This window comes from Oncorhynchus masou, chromosome 29, assembly GCF_036934945.1.
Source record: "Oncorhynchus masou masou isolate Uvic2021 chromosome 29, UVic_Omas_1.1, whole genome shotgun sequence".
NCBI lineage: Eukaryota > Metazoa > Chordata > Actinopteri > Salmoniformes > Salmonidae > Oncorhynchus > Oncorhynchus masou.
This window is the reverse complement of record NC_088240.1, coordinates 61,710,797-61,725,764: the sequence shown is the minus strand read 5'-3', so window position 1 is coordinate 61,725,764 and position 14,968 is coordinate 61,710,797. Positions and strand designations below refer to the sequence as shown.

The 14,968-nt window shown below is 42.5% G+C and overlaps 1 protein-coding gene across 1 annotated transcript; it reads right to left on the bottom strand.

Annotated features, from left to right (window-relative positions):
• Nucleotides 1–28: 28 nt before the first annotated feature.
• On the bottom strand, nt 29–14,647 carry LOC135520191 (collagen alpha-1(XXVIII) chain-like). The gene is made up of 37 exons (XM_064945565.1): nt 14,551–14,647; nt 14,245–14,337; nt 14,008–14,141; nt 9,549–10,117; nt 8,823–8,843; nt 8,672–8,731; nt 8,447–8,500; nt 8,302–8,346; nt 8,135–8,161; nt 7,998–8,042; nt 7,858–7,902; nt 6,901–6,954; nt 6,282–6,350; nt 6,123–6,191; nt 5,845–5,913; nt 5,613–5,681; nt 5,404–5,472; nt 5,208–5,276; nt 5,003–5,071; nt 4,848–4,919; nt 4,662–4,730; nt 4,503–4,574; nt 4,349–4,417; nt 4,154–4,222; nt 3,978–4,046; nt 3,806–3,874; nt 3,600–3,668; nt 3,381–3,449; nt 3,198–3,266; nt 2,943–3,023; nt 2,823–2,858; nt 2,699–2,735; nt 2,391–2,611; nt 1,793–2,126; nt 1,380–1,564; nt 706–943; nt 29–577 (listed from the first exon to the last, which is right to left on the bottom strand). The coding sequence occupies exons 3-37, from the start codon at nt 14,132–14,134 to the stop codon at nt 405–407; spliced, it is 3,531 nt and encodes a 1,176-aa protein (XP_064801637.1). The 5' UTR covers nt 14,135–14,141; nt 14,245–14,337; nt 14,551–14,647; the 3' UTR covers nt 29–404.
• Between the last annotated feature and the right edge of the window lie 321 nt (nt 14,648–14,968).

Below are 14,968 nucleotides of genomic sequence, written 5' to 3'. Positions count from 1 at the left end.
TCTTTCAAAATCCCTAAGTCTCATTCACTTACAGTTAAGCTCCCTCATTTCTTGGAGGTATGTTAAACCAAGGACACACATTTATACAGAGTTATGTAAATAGCTTATTTCCCCTGAGGGGATTAATTTGATTTAATTCAAGTTAGATTGAAATGGTGTCATGTTACCACCAACAGTTCCAAGACGAGAGAATACGAATCCGAAATAATTGTGATTGAACATTTGGTCCTAAAATGACCTAGTCCTCTCTTTGACAAGTTTTCTTTCCCCATGTCAAAGTATTGGTGAAGAGATAAGGCACTGATATTCAAATTGACCCACCTTTGACACAAATATATCATCTGTCTCATCAATACAATCAAGTAGATTTGTAAGCATTCAAAACAAGTCAACAAACGTGTTTGTTAGACCTTCACACAGGTTTTTTTGCAGCTCTTCTCCGACTCAAACTGGTTTTGGTTTCCCTGACAACCTCCAAACCAGAACTGGGCACAGGCGTTAGCCGTAGTGTCATAGTACCACTTCACAACATAATTCCTGCAAGGCCCGGGGTCCAGAATTTGTCCACAGCTCTCATCTGGGAAAAAGGAAGAGAAATGGAGGATATTGATTTTACTTGTACTGTAGGAAATGGGGAAATATCAGTAAGATGCTACACAGTAGTTTGAGCTCTGGAAAAGCGCTATATCCAATAAATCAAATTACCTGGTATTAAAGCATCCTGGGACAGAGGTGGAGAGGTTGGGGGGAGCCTGGGTAGCTTTACTACAGGAAGGGGCATCTGGGTGGGGTTCTTCACCTCTGACGGAAGAAGGAACTCTGGTAGGCGCTTGAAGGGTTCCCTGTCAAAGGATGGGACCCTGTAGGTCTCCGAGTTATCTCGGTCCCCGGTCTCAGGGCCCGTTGGGGTAAAGACTCTGTCTGACTCTCCTGGTGGACCTGGCTGTTTAAACCAGGGTAAAGAAATGGTTAAATGGATATATGTACTCTGTACATCTGCTATAGTATGTGACTGCACCTGCATAGGCTTGAACCTAAGTTATTGTCTATAATATGTGATTGCAATCAAAATCTTGACACACAGGTCCATGTATGAACGCATGCAAATGAACATGTGCATGTACACACACTCAATTCATGGCTGATTTTAGCAGAAATACAATTTTGGGCCTAAGTTCAGACACTATCCTTATGTGGGGCCTTTTTAGCAATCTTTTGGTTATGGTGAGTTCTAATTTTTTTCACAATATTATTATTTTACAATTACATGATATATTGTACTGCAAAGCTTAGTGAGCTCAGTAAAACTCAGTAAATGTGCAGCCCTATTCTGATCATGACAGAACCATTATGTAAAGTGGAAGTGTTGTCATTCTCACCGCCATCTGTGTTTTCTTGAAGTCTCCATTGAATGTGGGCGTGTCGGTATCAGTCCTCTCTGGGGTTTCCCTGACAATCCCAGCTTGTCCAGGGGTTCCGGGGGAGTATCTGGAGCTGGGGATGGAGCTGAACTGGGCCCCACCATCACTCTCACAGATCCGACTCAGCAGCTTACTCTCAAGGGCTGGATGATCCAAGACAAGACAGTACCCTGATATTATTGGGACTAGGCAATGAGACACAGCTATGTAAAACGTACAGATATTTAGGACAGCACAGGTGTTTCTCTGGCTTTAGAAGTATTTAGTTCTACATTAACTCTTCAGATATAACTGGCTTTACAAGATCTTCCTTTACAAGGAACATAAACTTCAGTAAGGATGGATATCAGTGAAAGGTACTTCCTGCTTACCAGGAAGTGTCCTGAAGTCATCAATCAGGTACACGTGTTCCCTGTCTGGGTCAGAGGCCATGAGATGGAGCTCTTTCTTAAACTCCTCGTACAGCGGATCACTCTGGTTCACCACCCCGATGACAAACGTCTCAATGTTACTGCCATTGGCCTCTTTCACCGCCTCCTCCAGCCTCACAGTGTCCCTCTCGTCCGCCTGTCCATCTGTGATCACTATGGCAACTTTCCTCACCCCAGGTCTGGCCGCCCGGAACACCTGGTTGGCCTGATGGATGGCGCTGCCCGTAAAGGTGCCTTCGCCCAGGTAGGTCATAGTGCGGACCGCCGCCTTCACCTGGTGGTGAAAAATATTTATAAAATCTCTGATGTAGCCTGGTCCCAGATCTGTTTGTGAGGTCTTATGTGACAATGACCATAAGAGTTGGCAAGACAGCACAAACAGATCTGGAACCAGGCTACTGTATTAGAGAGTAAAACTTTTTATTTTGGACGCTTGAGAGAAAATCACCTTGCATTGAACAGTTATGTCATATGAATTGAATGTTATCATTACAGAGGCCTCAATAAAGTTTTGAGAAATGTAAAACAGAGTCTTGACCTGGTCCCGGCTGGCCTGCTGGTGCAGACTGACCACTACCATGTTGATGTGGCTGTAGAGGACCACCCCGACGTGAGTGGTCTCCCGGCTCACGGAGGCGCGGTCGACCAGAGCGTTCACAAAGTCCTTGACCACGTTGAAGTTGTCGGGGCCAACGCTCTCTGAGCTGTCAATCACAAAGACCATCTCCAGTGGGCTCTCACGGCACTTTACCCCACAACCTGGGGAAAGAGAAAAATTAATTGAAAGTCTGCAAACAGCCATTACAGGTATGGTATTGTACCTGATGTGTGAATTACCACACTAACCACATATAGATCTGACCAGTTTGATGACCTCCTCTCTCTGTAAAAGATGGTAAAACACTTTAGTGCCTAGTCATTGTAATACTACAGTACGGAGGTTACAGTGTACAAAACAGACTATACTTACTGTTATGCCCGGTTCCCCTTTTTCTCCCAGTCTGCCCTGTAATTCAGGAGGTCACTCAATAACAAATATATACATCTGATAATGTCCATGCTTTTTACAGATTTATAGTAAGACTAGTACCAAGGGTCCAGCAGCTCCTCTCTCTCCAGTCTCTCCCCTGTCCCCCTTTCTGCCTCGTTCACCCACGAACCCCCTGTCTCCCTGTAGGAACGGCAAAACTGCAGAACTTTTCTAGAACTTGGAAAGCATTAAAACTTTGTCAAGTTCAAGACCATTTATGAGACTTGATTTGGTTCTGGGTCCCGAGATTATAGATTGGATAACATTATGTATTTATTAAGCTACATTTTATGTTGTTTGTGTGGAGGTTCTTACCTTATCCCCTTGAATACCCTGTCCTGGGGGCCCCCTGGGGCCCGTGATCCCCTGGAATCCTGACTCCCCCTATCAGACAAAATCAATTCAGCAATTTGACCTGTGGAAACACAGCACTAGTATACTGTATGCCTGGCTGTACAATGACCTAACATGGCATACTAAATGGTCCTTTAACTGTACCTTTGGTCCTTGAATGCCCTCTCCAGGCAGTCCCTGGGGACCCGGTGCTCCAATCTGACCTGCTGACCCCTGCAGAGAGAATCATGTCATCTTGATGCTCCGCCAGTCATACGGTTCCTATCAATCTTTCTCAATCCTGTGTACTCCAATCACGTTGGCTCATTTCTCCTCCTACACATTGATAAAATGATTATTATTGGTCTGAATAGGATTCATGACCTTGGGACCCATTAGCCCGACTCCAGGTGCTCCAGCTGGTCCTGTGGGGCCTGGAGTTCCCCGGTCTCCCTGAACAGAAAGATCCTCAGGTTAAATACTTATATATAGATCACAAAAACAAACACATTAAGTTGCCCCTATAATTGGGTTAAGGTTATTTTATGTCCTAAATAGAGTTTATGCAATCATTATACCGGAAAACTCACCTTAGGACCAGGTAAACCTTTTCCTTCTGGTCCACTCTCACCTGTCAGTCCTGGTATTCCAGGGGGGCCCTAATAAACATGACAGAACATCCATTCATACAGTATTCAAACTGAATAGTCAGCATAGATCAATGAATATGATCATAATACTAGAGAAAATGGGGATAGTTACTGGAGTTCCAGGGAGGCCTTCCCCTTCAAGCCCTGGTGGACCAATGGGACCTGGTAGCCCTCTCTCACCCTAAAAAGTGAGAGTGGTTTCACACCAATGGTCTTATGTGGTTCATTGGACATCTGAGAAATACTTGCACCTCCCAAATCAAACTGAAAGAAGCTGAATCAAATGACCTTCGGTCCAGTGATTCCTATTCCTGGTTCACCAACATGTCCGGGTGGGCCTACCGCACCAGGGTCCCCCTGGAAACAAAACAACCCAACATAAAATAGAACACTGACATCATCCTTAAGATATGGTAACACTTTAATATCCTAATAAAGTGGTAACCAACAGTGTTGTTAATGTTCCTTCTCATCAGAACATACCTTGATACCGGGTAATCCCCGCCCAGGTGGTCCATTTGTACCTGCTCGTCCAGCACTTCCGGGTTCACCCTGAAACAGGAAACATTTTATAATAGCAGAATCAGCCATGCTTTGGGTCAGTAGTGTCGAGCATGACTGTTGTGCATGTGCTTACCTTGGCCCCCATTGGCCCCACAGGCCCTACTGCCCCTAGCTGGCCCCTGGAGCCCCGCTCCCCTCGGTCCCCCTGAGAGAATAGTCACAGATTGATTTCAAACACTCTTCCATACATCCTTTGAAATAGTGAAAATGCTTTAAGACTGCTGATTTGTACCTTTTCTCCAGGGACACCTTTTCCGGGTGCCCCATCAGGTCCCCTGGACCCCTGTAACCCAATGTCACCCTGATACCATGTGAAATAAATACACAATACTGTAAACAATAAACACTGAGTTGACAGACTGGCATTAATGTACTGTCCTAGTGATAATGACATTGCATCACAGCACACTGTGCCCACCTTCTGTCCTATGTCTCCATCCTCTCCAGAGAGGCCCGGAATACCAGGCAACCCCTCCGATCCTGGGTCTCCCTAGAGGAGCATTTTCAAATCTCTATTAACACAGTTTTACTTGATCTGGTTTAAATACTGTCTTACTGAACCATCAGACTTACTTTAGGTCCTGGCTCCCCGACTCCTCTCTCCCCTGGGATTCCAGGCTCACCTGAGAAGCCTTGGCTTCCCTGCAGAACAAACAGTATATGTGGCATCATATTTACTAAATGAATATACTGTACGTTTGCGTCTTGCGTTCAGATCCAAGACTTTAGTTTTTGCCTGACATTAGACTCACTTTGATCATGTGTCATTCAACCTTACCTTTTGGCCCATAAGTCCCACACCTGGATTCCCTCTGGGGCCTGGAGGGCCAACTGGCCCTTGGCTCCCCTGGAAAGAAGGGGACATTAGAAGAAAAGGAATATGAGTATAAATATGTGTGAGTATACAGTATGTTTGAGAATAGACAAATTTACATTATACAAAAGGATCTGACTGCAGTTTAATCCGAATGTACCTTTTCTCCTTGAATTCCTGCCCCTGGCATTCCCACCGGTCCTTGTGATCCAAGCTGTCCAGGATTTCCCTGAGAAAAACACAAGACCTCTCGTCAAATGTCATTTCACTGAAGGAATATGGGATCATTCTCAATGGATCATTTATCCTCATATGGAACAACATAAGACCTCAACATAGCAATGTCCAATAGTCTTAAACTTGCTTTACCTTATCACCTTTGACCCCAACACCAGTGAGACCACGCTCACCTCTGGCGCCCTCGTATCCTCGATCCCCCTGAAAAATAGATACTTGAGTCCACATTGATATTTTTTTAAATGACATATTAATGGCCCATTGTACTTATACCAGACTTCATTCAGACTTAAGGATGTGCACAGTTATACCTAACAGTATACATGAAACAGAATAATGCTCGGACACTCAAATATTTGCCCACCTTTGGGCCAGGGAGCCCCTCCCCAACAGCTCCCTGGTTACCCTGTGCTCCAGCAAGTCCTGGGGGTCCCTGAAAAAAACAAACAGTCTCATCATTTTTGACCCTCAAACAGTTTTCAAATTTTCTGTCCAGTAAATGGCAACATTTAGTTTTGTTTTTAGATTACCATTGTCAAATCTGATCATATGAATCAGAGGTAGAAGGATAGGGTCATGTATAACGTTCCCATAGCGATCACTGTTTAGGTATCCAAAGCTGGCATCTACAGTAATACTTACTGGCTGTCCTGGCTCTCCAATTCCAATGGGACCAAGGGTTCCTGGTCTTCCCTGAATTCCTTTGGCCCCCTGAGAACAATGACACATTTCAACATTTATGTTATTTACATAAGCTGTAATTGCATAGCATAATCTCTGTTATGGTTATTATTAGGTTACCTTTGGACCTGGAAACCCAATGCCAATGTCACCTGCTGGTCCAGATGCACCGGTGGGTCCTTGGTCCCCCTGTGTTAGAGGTGTACGATCACAGTGTGAATTTGTCAAAACGCCTACTACTTGAAACCCACACCACCAACAAGTTAGTCATAAAACACTTCTATTCCAAGTTCATACTGTAAGAGAAAACCCTTCCCCAGTGCTTCTCCACAGAGGAACTCTATCCATTCCAACAGAAGTCTATGAGGATGGAAAAAAAAGATCTTCATGGGATTCAATAACACATCTGTCACTTGTTCCTGCTATACTTTGTTCTTGATTACATCAGAACTTTAATAAAAAAATCTAAATAGCTAAATGGCTATAAATTACTTGATTCCAAGGCCTTCCTTGTTTGAGAGGTCTGATCAAAGTGTGAGAGAAAGTGAAGGATCAGTATTTAAATAGACATGGACAGAAAGATCAACTCAGCTCTCATGACTTCTCTGGCCAAGCAACACACTTTGACAATAGAGATGCTGTGTGAAAATGTGTTTGAATGTAAGTAGCACTCATGAATGTAATTGGCTGATTTCCTAGCACCCCATGAATGTCATTGGCTGAGAATCAGCGTGCCTACTTTAGGTCCTGTTTGGCCCTCCGGACCCTGGTCCCCGGGTGGTCCGTTAACACCCTGTGGAAGAAACCAAAAAAATCTAAAAATTACCTTCATGAATAAAAGCACAATGAAGTTGATTCATATAATGCACTGGTTCTATTTCAGTATCCTAACAGGTCCATGTGAAATGGTTTTGAAATGGCGTGTACAGCAGTCTTTTTTCTCACTGTACAGTATGTAGCTATTGTTAGTATAGAATTGATAGCCCAGAAAATCTAACTCATCCCTGATATCTGCCAAATCTATATTGTGAGGAGTATTTTACATTGTACTAGTTAGTAGTCAATTCTTACAGTTGAACTAATGCAATACAAATGCACAGAACTATACAGATCAGAGCAGTAGTTTTGTTCCATTCTCAGGGCCTGGTGTCAAAACAACACAATTACTGATACCATGCCAGACGAGGGGCTGATAGTGAGGAGGAACAGTGCCACTCTACTGGCAACCCTGTCCTAGCAGCTAATCCTACGACACAAAGTCTGCTCCTGGAAAAGAATAATATCCTGCAAGCCTGGATTCACTGCTTTAGATACTCACATTAGCATCGGGATTAGGCGTAATCCAAAATTCACATTCCATAAGTGCATGGGTGGGAAAACGACAAAACTCAACTTCCATGATCCATGTTTGAGAATGAAAGGGAATACGGGATGTCTCTGACTGACTTATATGCAGTCTGTTCTCAATGTCTGTACTCAGGACTCAGGTATTTTCACCCTGTCATCAAACAACATCTCAGTGAAAAAAGTACTCAGCCCTTGTTCTAAAGTGCATCATTCATTGAGAATCAATCAACCTATTTCAGATGAACATACTGTATCATATGCAATCATGATTAAAACAAGGTCCTAAAAAGGTAGCGAAATATACCTGTTCATATATTGAAGGAGTAAAAACAACAATGATACATTGTACCTGGTCTCCTCTGGGTCCCCGTGGGCCAGGAGGTCCTCCAGGGCCCTGTAATATGACATCATGTTTCAGTTGGCACACATACTGTAGAATAGATCACAATGTTGATTGAACCAAAATGGCACATTAATCATTGTACTTACTTCATCTCCTTTTTCCCCAGGGGTGCCACAGTCTCCTATCTCCCCCTGAAATACAGCACAAGTTCAACCAATCATTGGCAAAACACTTTTAAGCAAGACAGTTGTATTTTGAAATGTCTTGAAAGCAGATGTCCCACCTTGTCACCTTTATAACCAGGACTGCCCTGTGAAGTAAGAACAACAGTGTTCAACACCCAGTGCTGAAGGTATCTCAGTCAACTATGGGAATATGGAGGTTAGATGGAAGTTAATTAGAATAGAATGCCTCAGAAAATAATTACAGAATAAAGAAATATAAATGTACCTCAAGACCGTCACTTCCTGGTCGGCCACTGACTCCAGGTTCTCCCTTGTAGAATTGAGACAGTGTTATAAATGTGAGATCAGGATTGTATGTAGATCACTGAGGTCATTAGAATAGTGAAAATCTCTATCGTTTTACGACTTACCCTTGATCCTTTTGGACCAGATGGTCCTTCATATCCTGGATCTCCTTTTTTACCCTTGACGAAACACAATAAGTTAGTATATGGAGTCACTGTTGAATGAGAGTATTTGGTATTTCTTATAAAGCTTTTATTTTGTTTTGTGTGATGTGTCAGTCATACTGGGTTACTGCATAATCCTCACTGTAGACCTAACATGTTCTGTTGAAAAACATCTAGTGTACTCACTGGGTTTCCAGGAGGGCCTCTCTCCCCTCTTTCACACAAACACACTTTAGCCTGTGGACACTGATACAATGAAAAAAATACAAAATCAATCTTATCACTCCACCTGCTACTTCCAGGGCCAATGTAGTGTTTATTGTTTTGAAGTACTTACCACCTCAAGCGCTATTGCACCCTGGATGGAAACAAATACAAGATTGTGTGAGATTTTTACCTAGAAACAATTCCAACAGTACCACTATTGACTGAACAGTGTATTGTACCTGAGCAAGCCTTGCTGTACATGAACAATGGTACAGATGGTCAAGACATTGTTCTAAGGAAGAATAAAACAACAGAGGGGACAGGCGATAGAAGGCTAGGTCACTTCCTGTCGGTTTTGCTTATTAAAGCTGTTTTCTTTTAAACCTCTGCTAATGATGAATATGAATTAGAAAAACAACGATGGATTTTTGGAAAATGTATAATTCATGCTATTGTCTGTCCATAGACAAGTCTTGACCTCATTTAGACTATAGACAAATCTCTGTGCTTATGGAAAATGCATATTAGGGGAAGAATTCCCCACACAGAAACAATTCTGCCGTTGAGGTTTGAGCCCCCGCTTGGGACACTGACATGATAACAAGACAAGTTTATCTGAGGAGCTCAGAACTGTTGGACAGGGCTGATGTGTGCCAACTAACTTAGTTTCCCTCACAAACCTCTGGAAAAAGCTGTGAAGTTCTCATAACTCATATAGAAAATACAGTGTGGAGGTACTATCATACCCATTTCACACGACAAACTAATGATTCCAAACCATACTGTGCTGGCGTGGTTCAGCATACCAATCATCTTCAACTTGAGTGTAGGGTGACTTTGATGACAGAACACTCACCAACTCTTTCAGTAACTTCTCCTCTAGCTGGGGGTCAGTGAGACTGTGGACGAACTGCTGGGCCGGTGTGCTGGCGATAGCCCGAAGTTTGCCACTTTTCTGGCTCTGGCGGGCCAGGTCCGACAACCCTACAGCAAAGAGCTTCACACCACTAGCCTTAGCATCTGCCGCTGCTCCGATCACATCAGGGTTCCTCGGATGATCGGCACCGTCAGTCATGAGCACCTCCACTCTGACACTGTCCTCCTTGGTCTCCTGGGTGAAGAGCTGCGTGGCATTGGTGATGGCGTAGGTGGAGTAGGTGCCATGGCCTATGTAGGCCATGGAGCTGACTCTGCTGTGGAACACATCCAGGTCCTGCCAGGCAGTGAAGCTGTGCTCTATAGACACAGAGCTGCTGTACTGCAGAGCAGCCATTCGCAGCTTCAGGGTCCATCCAGACACCTGGAGCATGGTGAGACGAGTGCTGAAATGCAGAACAAAGGACTTCTGCTTCTCGAACAGGAAGGTCTTGGCACTCTCCGAACTGTCCAGAATGAAGGCCACCTCCATGGAACATGTTGTCATGTCTGGGAGAGGGATACATACATGTGTTTCACATGGAGATCGATTGGATAAACTTCAGGCCAATGTCAAACGCAAATGAGCATCTATACTGAACAAAAATATAAACGCAACATGCAACAATTTCAAATATTTTTGCTGAGTCACAGTTCATAAGGAAATCAGTCAATTAAAATAAATAAATTAGGCCCTAATCTATGGATTTCACACAGTGATGTAAAGTACTTAAGTAGTACTTTAAAGTATTTTTACTTAAGTAGTTTTTTGGGGTATCTGTACTTTACTATTTATATTTTTGACTACTTTTACTTAACTACATTCCTAAAGAAAATAATGTACTTTTTACTCCATACATTTTCTCTGACACCCAAAAGTATTACATTTTGAATGCTTAGCAGGACGGGTGAAATTGTCCAATTCACGCACTTATCAAGACAACACATGGTCATCCCTTCTGCCTCTGATTTGGCGGACTCACTAAATACAAATGCTTCTTTTGTAAATAATAATTTGTAAATGAGTCTTGGAGTGTGCCCCTGGCTATCAATACATTTTTAAAACAAGAAAAAGGTGCTGCCTGCTTTGCTTAATAGAAGGAATTTGAAAGGATTTATACTTTTACTTTTGATACTTAAGAATATTTAGAACCAAATACTTTTAGACTTTTACTCAAGTAGTATTTTACTGGGTGACTTTTACTTCTACTTGAGTAACTTTCTATCCTTTAGTATAGTAACTTTTCTGTAAGGTATCTATACTTTTACAAGTATGACAATTGGGTACTTTTTCACCACTGATTTCACATGTCTGGGCAGGGGTGCAGTCATGGGTGGGCCTGGGGGGGCATAAGCCCACCCACTTGGGAGCCAGGCCCAGCCAATTAGAATTAGTGTTTCCGTACAAAAGGCTTTATTACAGCACAAGGTGCACCTGTGTAATAATCATGCTCTTTAATCAACTTCTTGATATGCCACACCTGTCAGGTGGAGGGATTTTCTTGGCAAAGGAGAAATTCTCACTAAAAGGGATGTAAACAAATTTGTGCACAAGATTTGAAAGAAATAAGCCTTTTGTGCATATGGAACATGTCTGGGATAATTTATTTCACCTCATGAAATGACCAGCCGCCTCCAACATAGTTTTAGAAATTTGGCAGCCTCACAACCGCAGACAACGTGTATGGCGTTGTGTGGGCGAGCTGTTTGCTGATGTCAACATTGTAAACAGAGTGCCCCATGGGTGGTGATGGGGTTATGGTATGGGCAGGTATAAGCTACGGACAATGAACACAAATTATTTTATTGATGGCAATTTGAATGCACAGAGACACCTTGACGAGATCCTGAGGACCATTGTCGAGCCATTCACCTGCCGCCATCACCTCATATTTCAGCATGATAATGCATGGCCTTATGTTACAAGGATCTGTACACAATTCCTGGAAGGTGAAAATGTCCCAGTTCTTCCATGGCCTGCATACTCACCAGACATGTCACCCATTGAGCATGTTTGGGATGCTCTGGATTGACGTGTACAATAGCGTGTTCCAGTTCCCGCCAATATCCAACAACTTCGCGCAGACATTTAAGAGACAACATTCCACAGGCCACAATCAACATCCTGATCAGCTCTATGTGAAGGAAATGTTTCGAGCTGCATGAGGCAAATGTTAATCACACCAGATACTGACTGGTTTTCCAATCCACACCCCTACTTTTTTTGTAAACATTTTTTTTAGGTATATGTGACCAACAGATGCATATCTGTATTCCCAGTCATGTGCAATCCATAGGTTAGGGCCTAATAATGTTTTTTCAATTGACTGATTTCCTTATCTTTGAAATTGTTGCATGTTGTGTTTATATTTTTGTTCAGTGCGTTCGGAAAGAATTCTGACCCCTTGAACTTTTTTTGCATTTTGTTACGTCACAGCCTTAATATAAAATGGATTTAAAAAATATATGTTTTCATCAATCTACACACAATACTCCATAATGACAAAGCAAAAACAGAAAAACCTTATTTACATAAGTATTCAGGCCCTTTGCTATGAGAATCGAAATTGAGCTCAGGTGCATCCTTTTACCATTGATCATCCTTGAGATGTTTCTTCAAGTTGATTAGAGTCCACCTGTAGTAAATTCAAATGATTGGACATGATTTAGATAGGCACACACCTGTCTATTTAAGGTTCCACAGTTGACAGTGCATGTCAGAGCAAAAACCAAGCTATGAGGTCGAAGGAATTGTCCATAGCGCTCCGAGACAGGATTATGTCGAGGCACAGATCTGGGGAAGGGTACCTAAACATTTCTGCAGCGTTGAAGGTCCCTAAGAACACAGTGGCCACCATGACTCTTAAATGGAAGAAGTTTGGAACCACCAAGACTCTTCCTAGAGTTGGCACCCAGTCAAACTGAGCAATCGGGGGAGAAGGGCCTTGGTCAGGGAGGTGACCAAGAACCCGATGGTCACTCTGACAGAGCTCCAGAGTTCCTCTGTGGAGATGGGAGAACCTTCCAGAAGGACAACCATCTCTGCAGCATTCCACCAATCAGACCTTTATGGTAGAGTGGCCAAATGGAAGCCACTCCATGGTAAAAGGCACTTGACATGCCAGTTGGAGTTTGTCAAAAGGCACCTAAAGACTCTCAGACCATGAGAAGCAAGATTATCTGGTTTAATGAAATCAAGGTTGAACCTTTTGGCCTGAATGCTAAGCGTCACATCTGGAGGAAACCTGGCACCATCCCTACAGTGAAGCATGGTGGTGGTAGCATCATGCTGTGGGGATGTTTTTCAGCGGCAGGGACTGAAAGACTACTCCGGATCGAGGGAAAGATGAACAGAGCGAAGTACAGAGAGATCCTTGATGAAAACCTGCTCCAGAGCACCTTCCAACAGGACAACGACCATAAGCACACAGCCAAAACAATGCAGGAGTGGCTTCGGGACAAGTCTCTGAAAGTCCTTGAGTGGCCCTGCCAGAGCCCGGACTTGAACCCGATTGAAAATATCTGGAGAAACCTGAAAATAGCTGTGCAGCAATGCTCCACATCCAACCTGACAGAGCTTAAGAGGATCTGCGGAGAAGAATGGGAGAAACTTCCGAAATACAGGTGTGCCAAGCTTGTAGCATCAGACCCAAGAAGACTCAAGGCTGTAATCGTTGCCAAAGGTGCTTCAACATAGTACTGAGTAAAGGGTCTGAATAATTATGTAAATGTGATATTTCCGTTTAAAAAAAAAAAAAACATTTGCAAAAAAATCTAAAAACTTGTTTTTGCTTTGTCATTATGGGGTATTGTGTGTAGATTGATTAGGGGAAAAACAAATGTTTTTTTTTTTTAATAATGCTGTAACAAACAATATTTGGAAAAAGTTAAGGGGTCTGAAAACTTTCCGCATGCACTGTACATCTACTTAGAATAAATCACGGTCACAGTGACTTAGACATTAATAAATTAAAATGTTCCTGTTGGCTGAGAAAGTTATTTGACTTCTCCTGCAGATTGTGAACCCTTTTTACAAAAGACAGAAACACCTTAAAGAGCAACTGAACTTAATAAGCAATTTTTCCTTTTGAAAACGGCCTGTGTGGCATCGATATGAGAAACATGTATTCAAGTGTAAATAGGATAATTTTCGACAAAGTCAGTCCAAAACTAAGATTTGCGAAATAATTAGGAAAAACATGGTATGTCACGGAACGAAGGTTAACTGTTATTTTCAGTCGCATATCCTAATGAGAATTGAAACCGAGGCTAAATCAGGAAGTTCAGCCCCCCTTTAACATGCACGGGGTATTTTAGATGTAATGTAGCCATATAGATAAACAATAATAATGGATAAGCCACAGTGACTGACCATCCTCACTAACGTGGACTTCATTTACCATTTCCTCCATCTCTGAGGACACTGTATTTTCCTTTTCTTCTTCTCTGACCTATAGCCTCGTGAAGAAGTGCCAACAGTAGAAGGAAGAGAGCCACTCCTTTCCCCATGTTGTTCTTTCTCAACATTCACACCCTATGCATAAAGGAAAAAAAACATGTCGTATTCAAGTGTGACATCATTCTATATGGCAGGTGTGGATGCGATCTCCTCAATCACGATCATTGTTGATTCTCACCCCAATTGTTGGTGCACAGAATCAATGTACAGTACATGGGCATCTGCAGAGTCACTGTATCAACTATGGGCTGAAGCTGTACTTTATGAATTCCTGTAATGTTGTCAAATATTTATACAGGGCACTAAAAAAACGAAATATTAAACTAAAACAACATGCCACATAATGTATGCTAATTTGTTGTGCCTAGAAAACAAAGTCAGTGTAATCTATTTTTCATCTTTTACATTCCACAAGACAAAATAATTGGCCAACTACTCAAAAAGTTGTCATTTGATTTGAAAATGTGGATTTTTATCATCTTACCTTAGTTATCATTTAAATACAGCCGCCGGTTTAGGTATAATCATCTGGAGTGGTTTAGGAAGCAGCATCTCGTCCTGATCACCAGTTAGGACTAGTGCACGACGTGAAGTGCGATGTCGCATAGGGATGGACAGCGCTCGGTTCCTCTGCAAGAATGTGTAGATTATTGTGCGCTACATGTCACTATGTATTCTCTTTATGAAATTTCAGTTTTACAAACTCACAGATACGGAATAAATTGTAGTCACCCATAGGAAGTGTATGTGACCAATACAATTTGATTTAGTAGCGCGCGTAATATTGTAGCTCTGGACAGTACACATGACTGTCATGCATTCCTTATAACGTGTTATGCTTCATTAAGCATTATAGAGGTGTAAAAAGCTGAGGATAAAAAGTTTAAACACGTTGTGGTTTC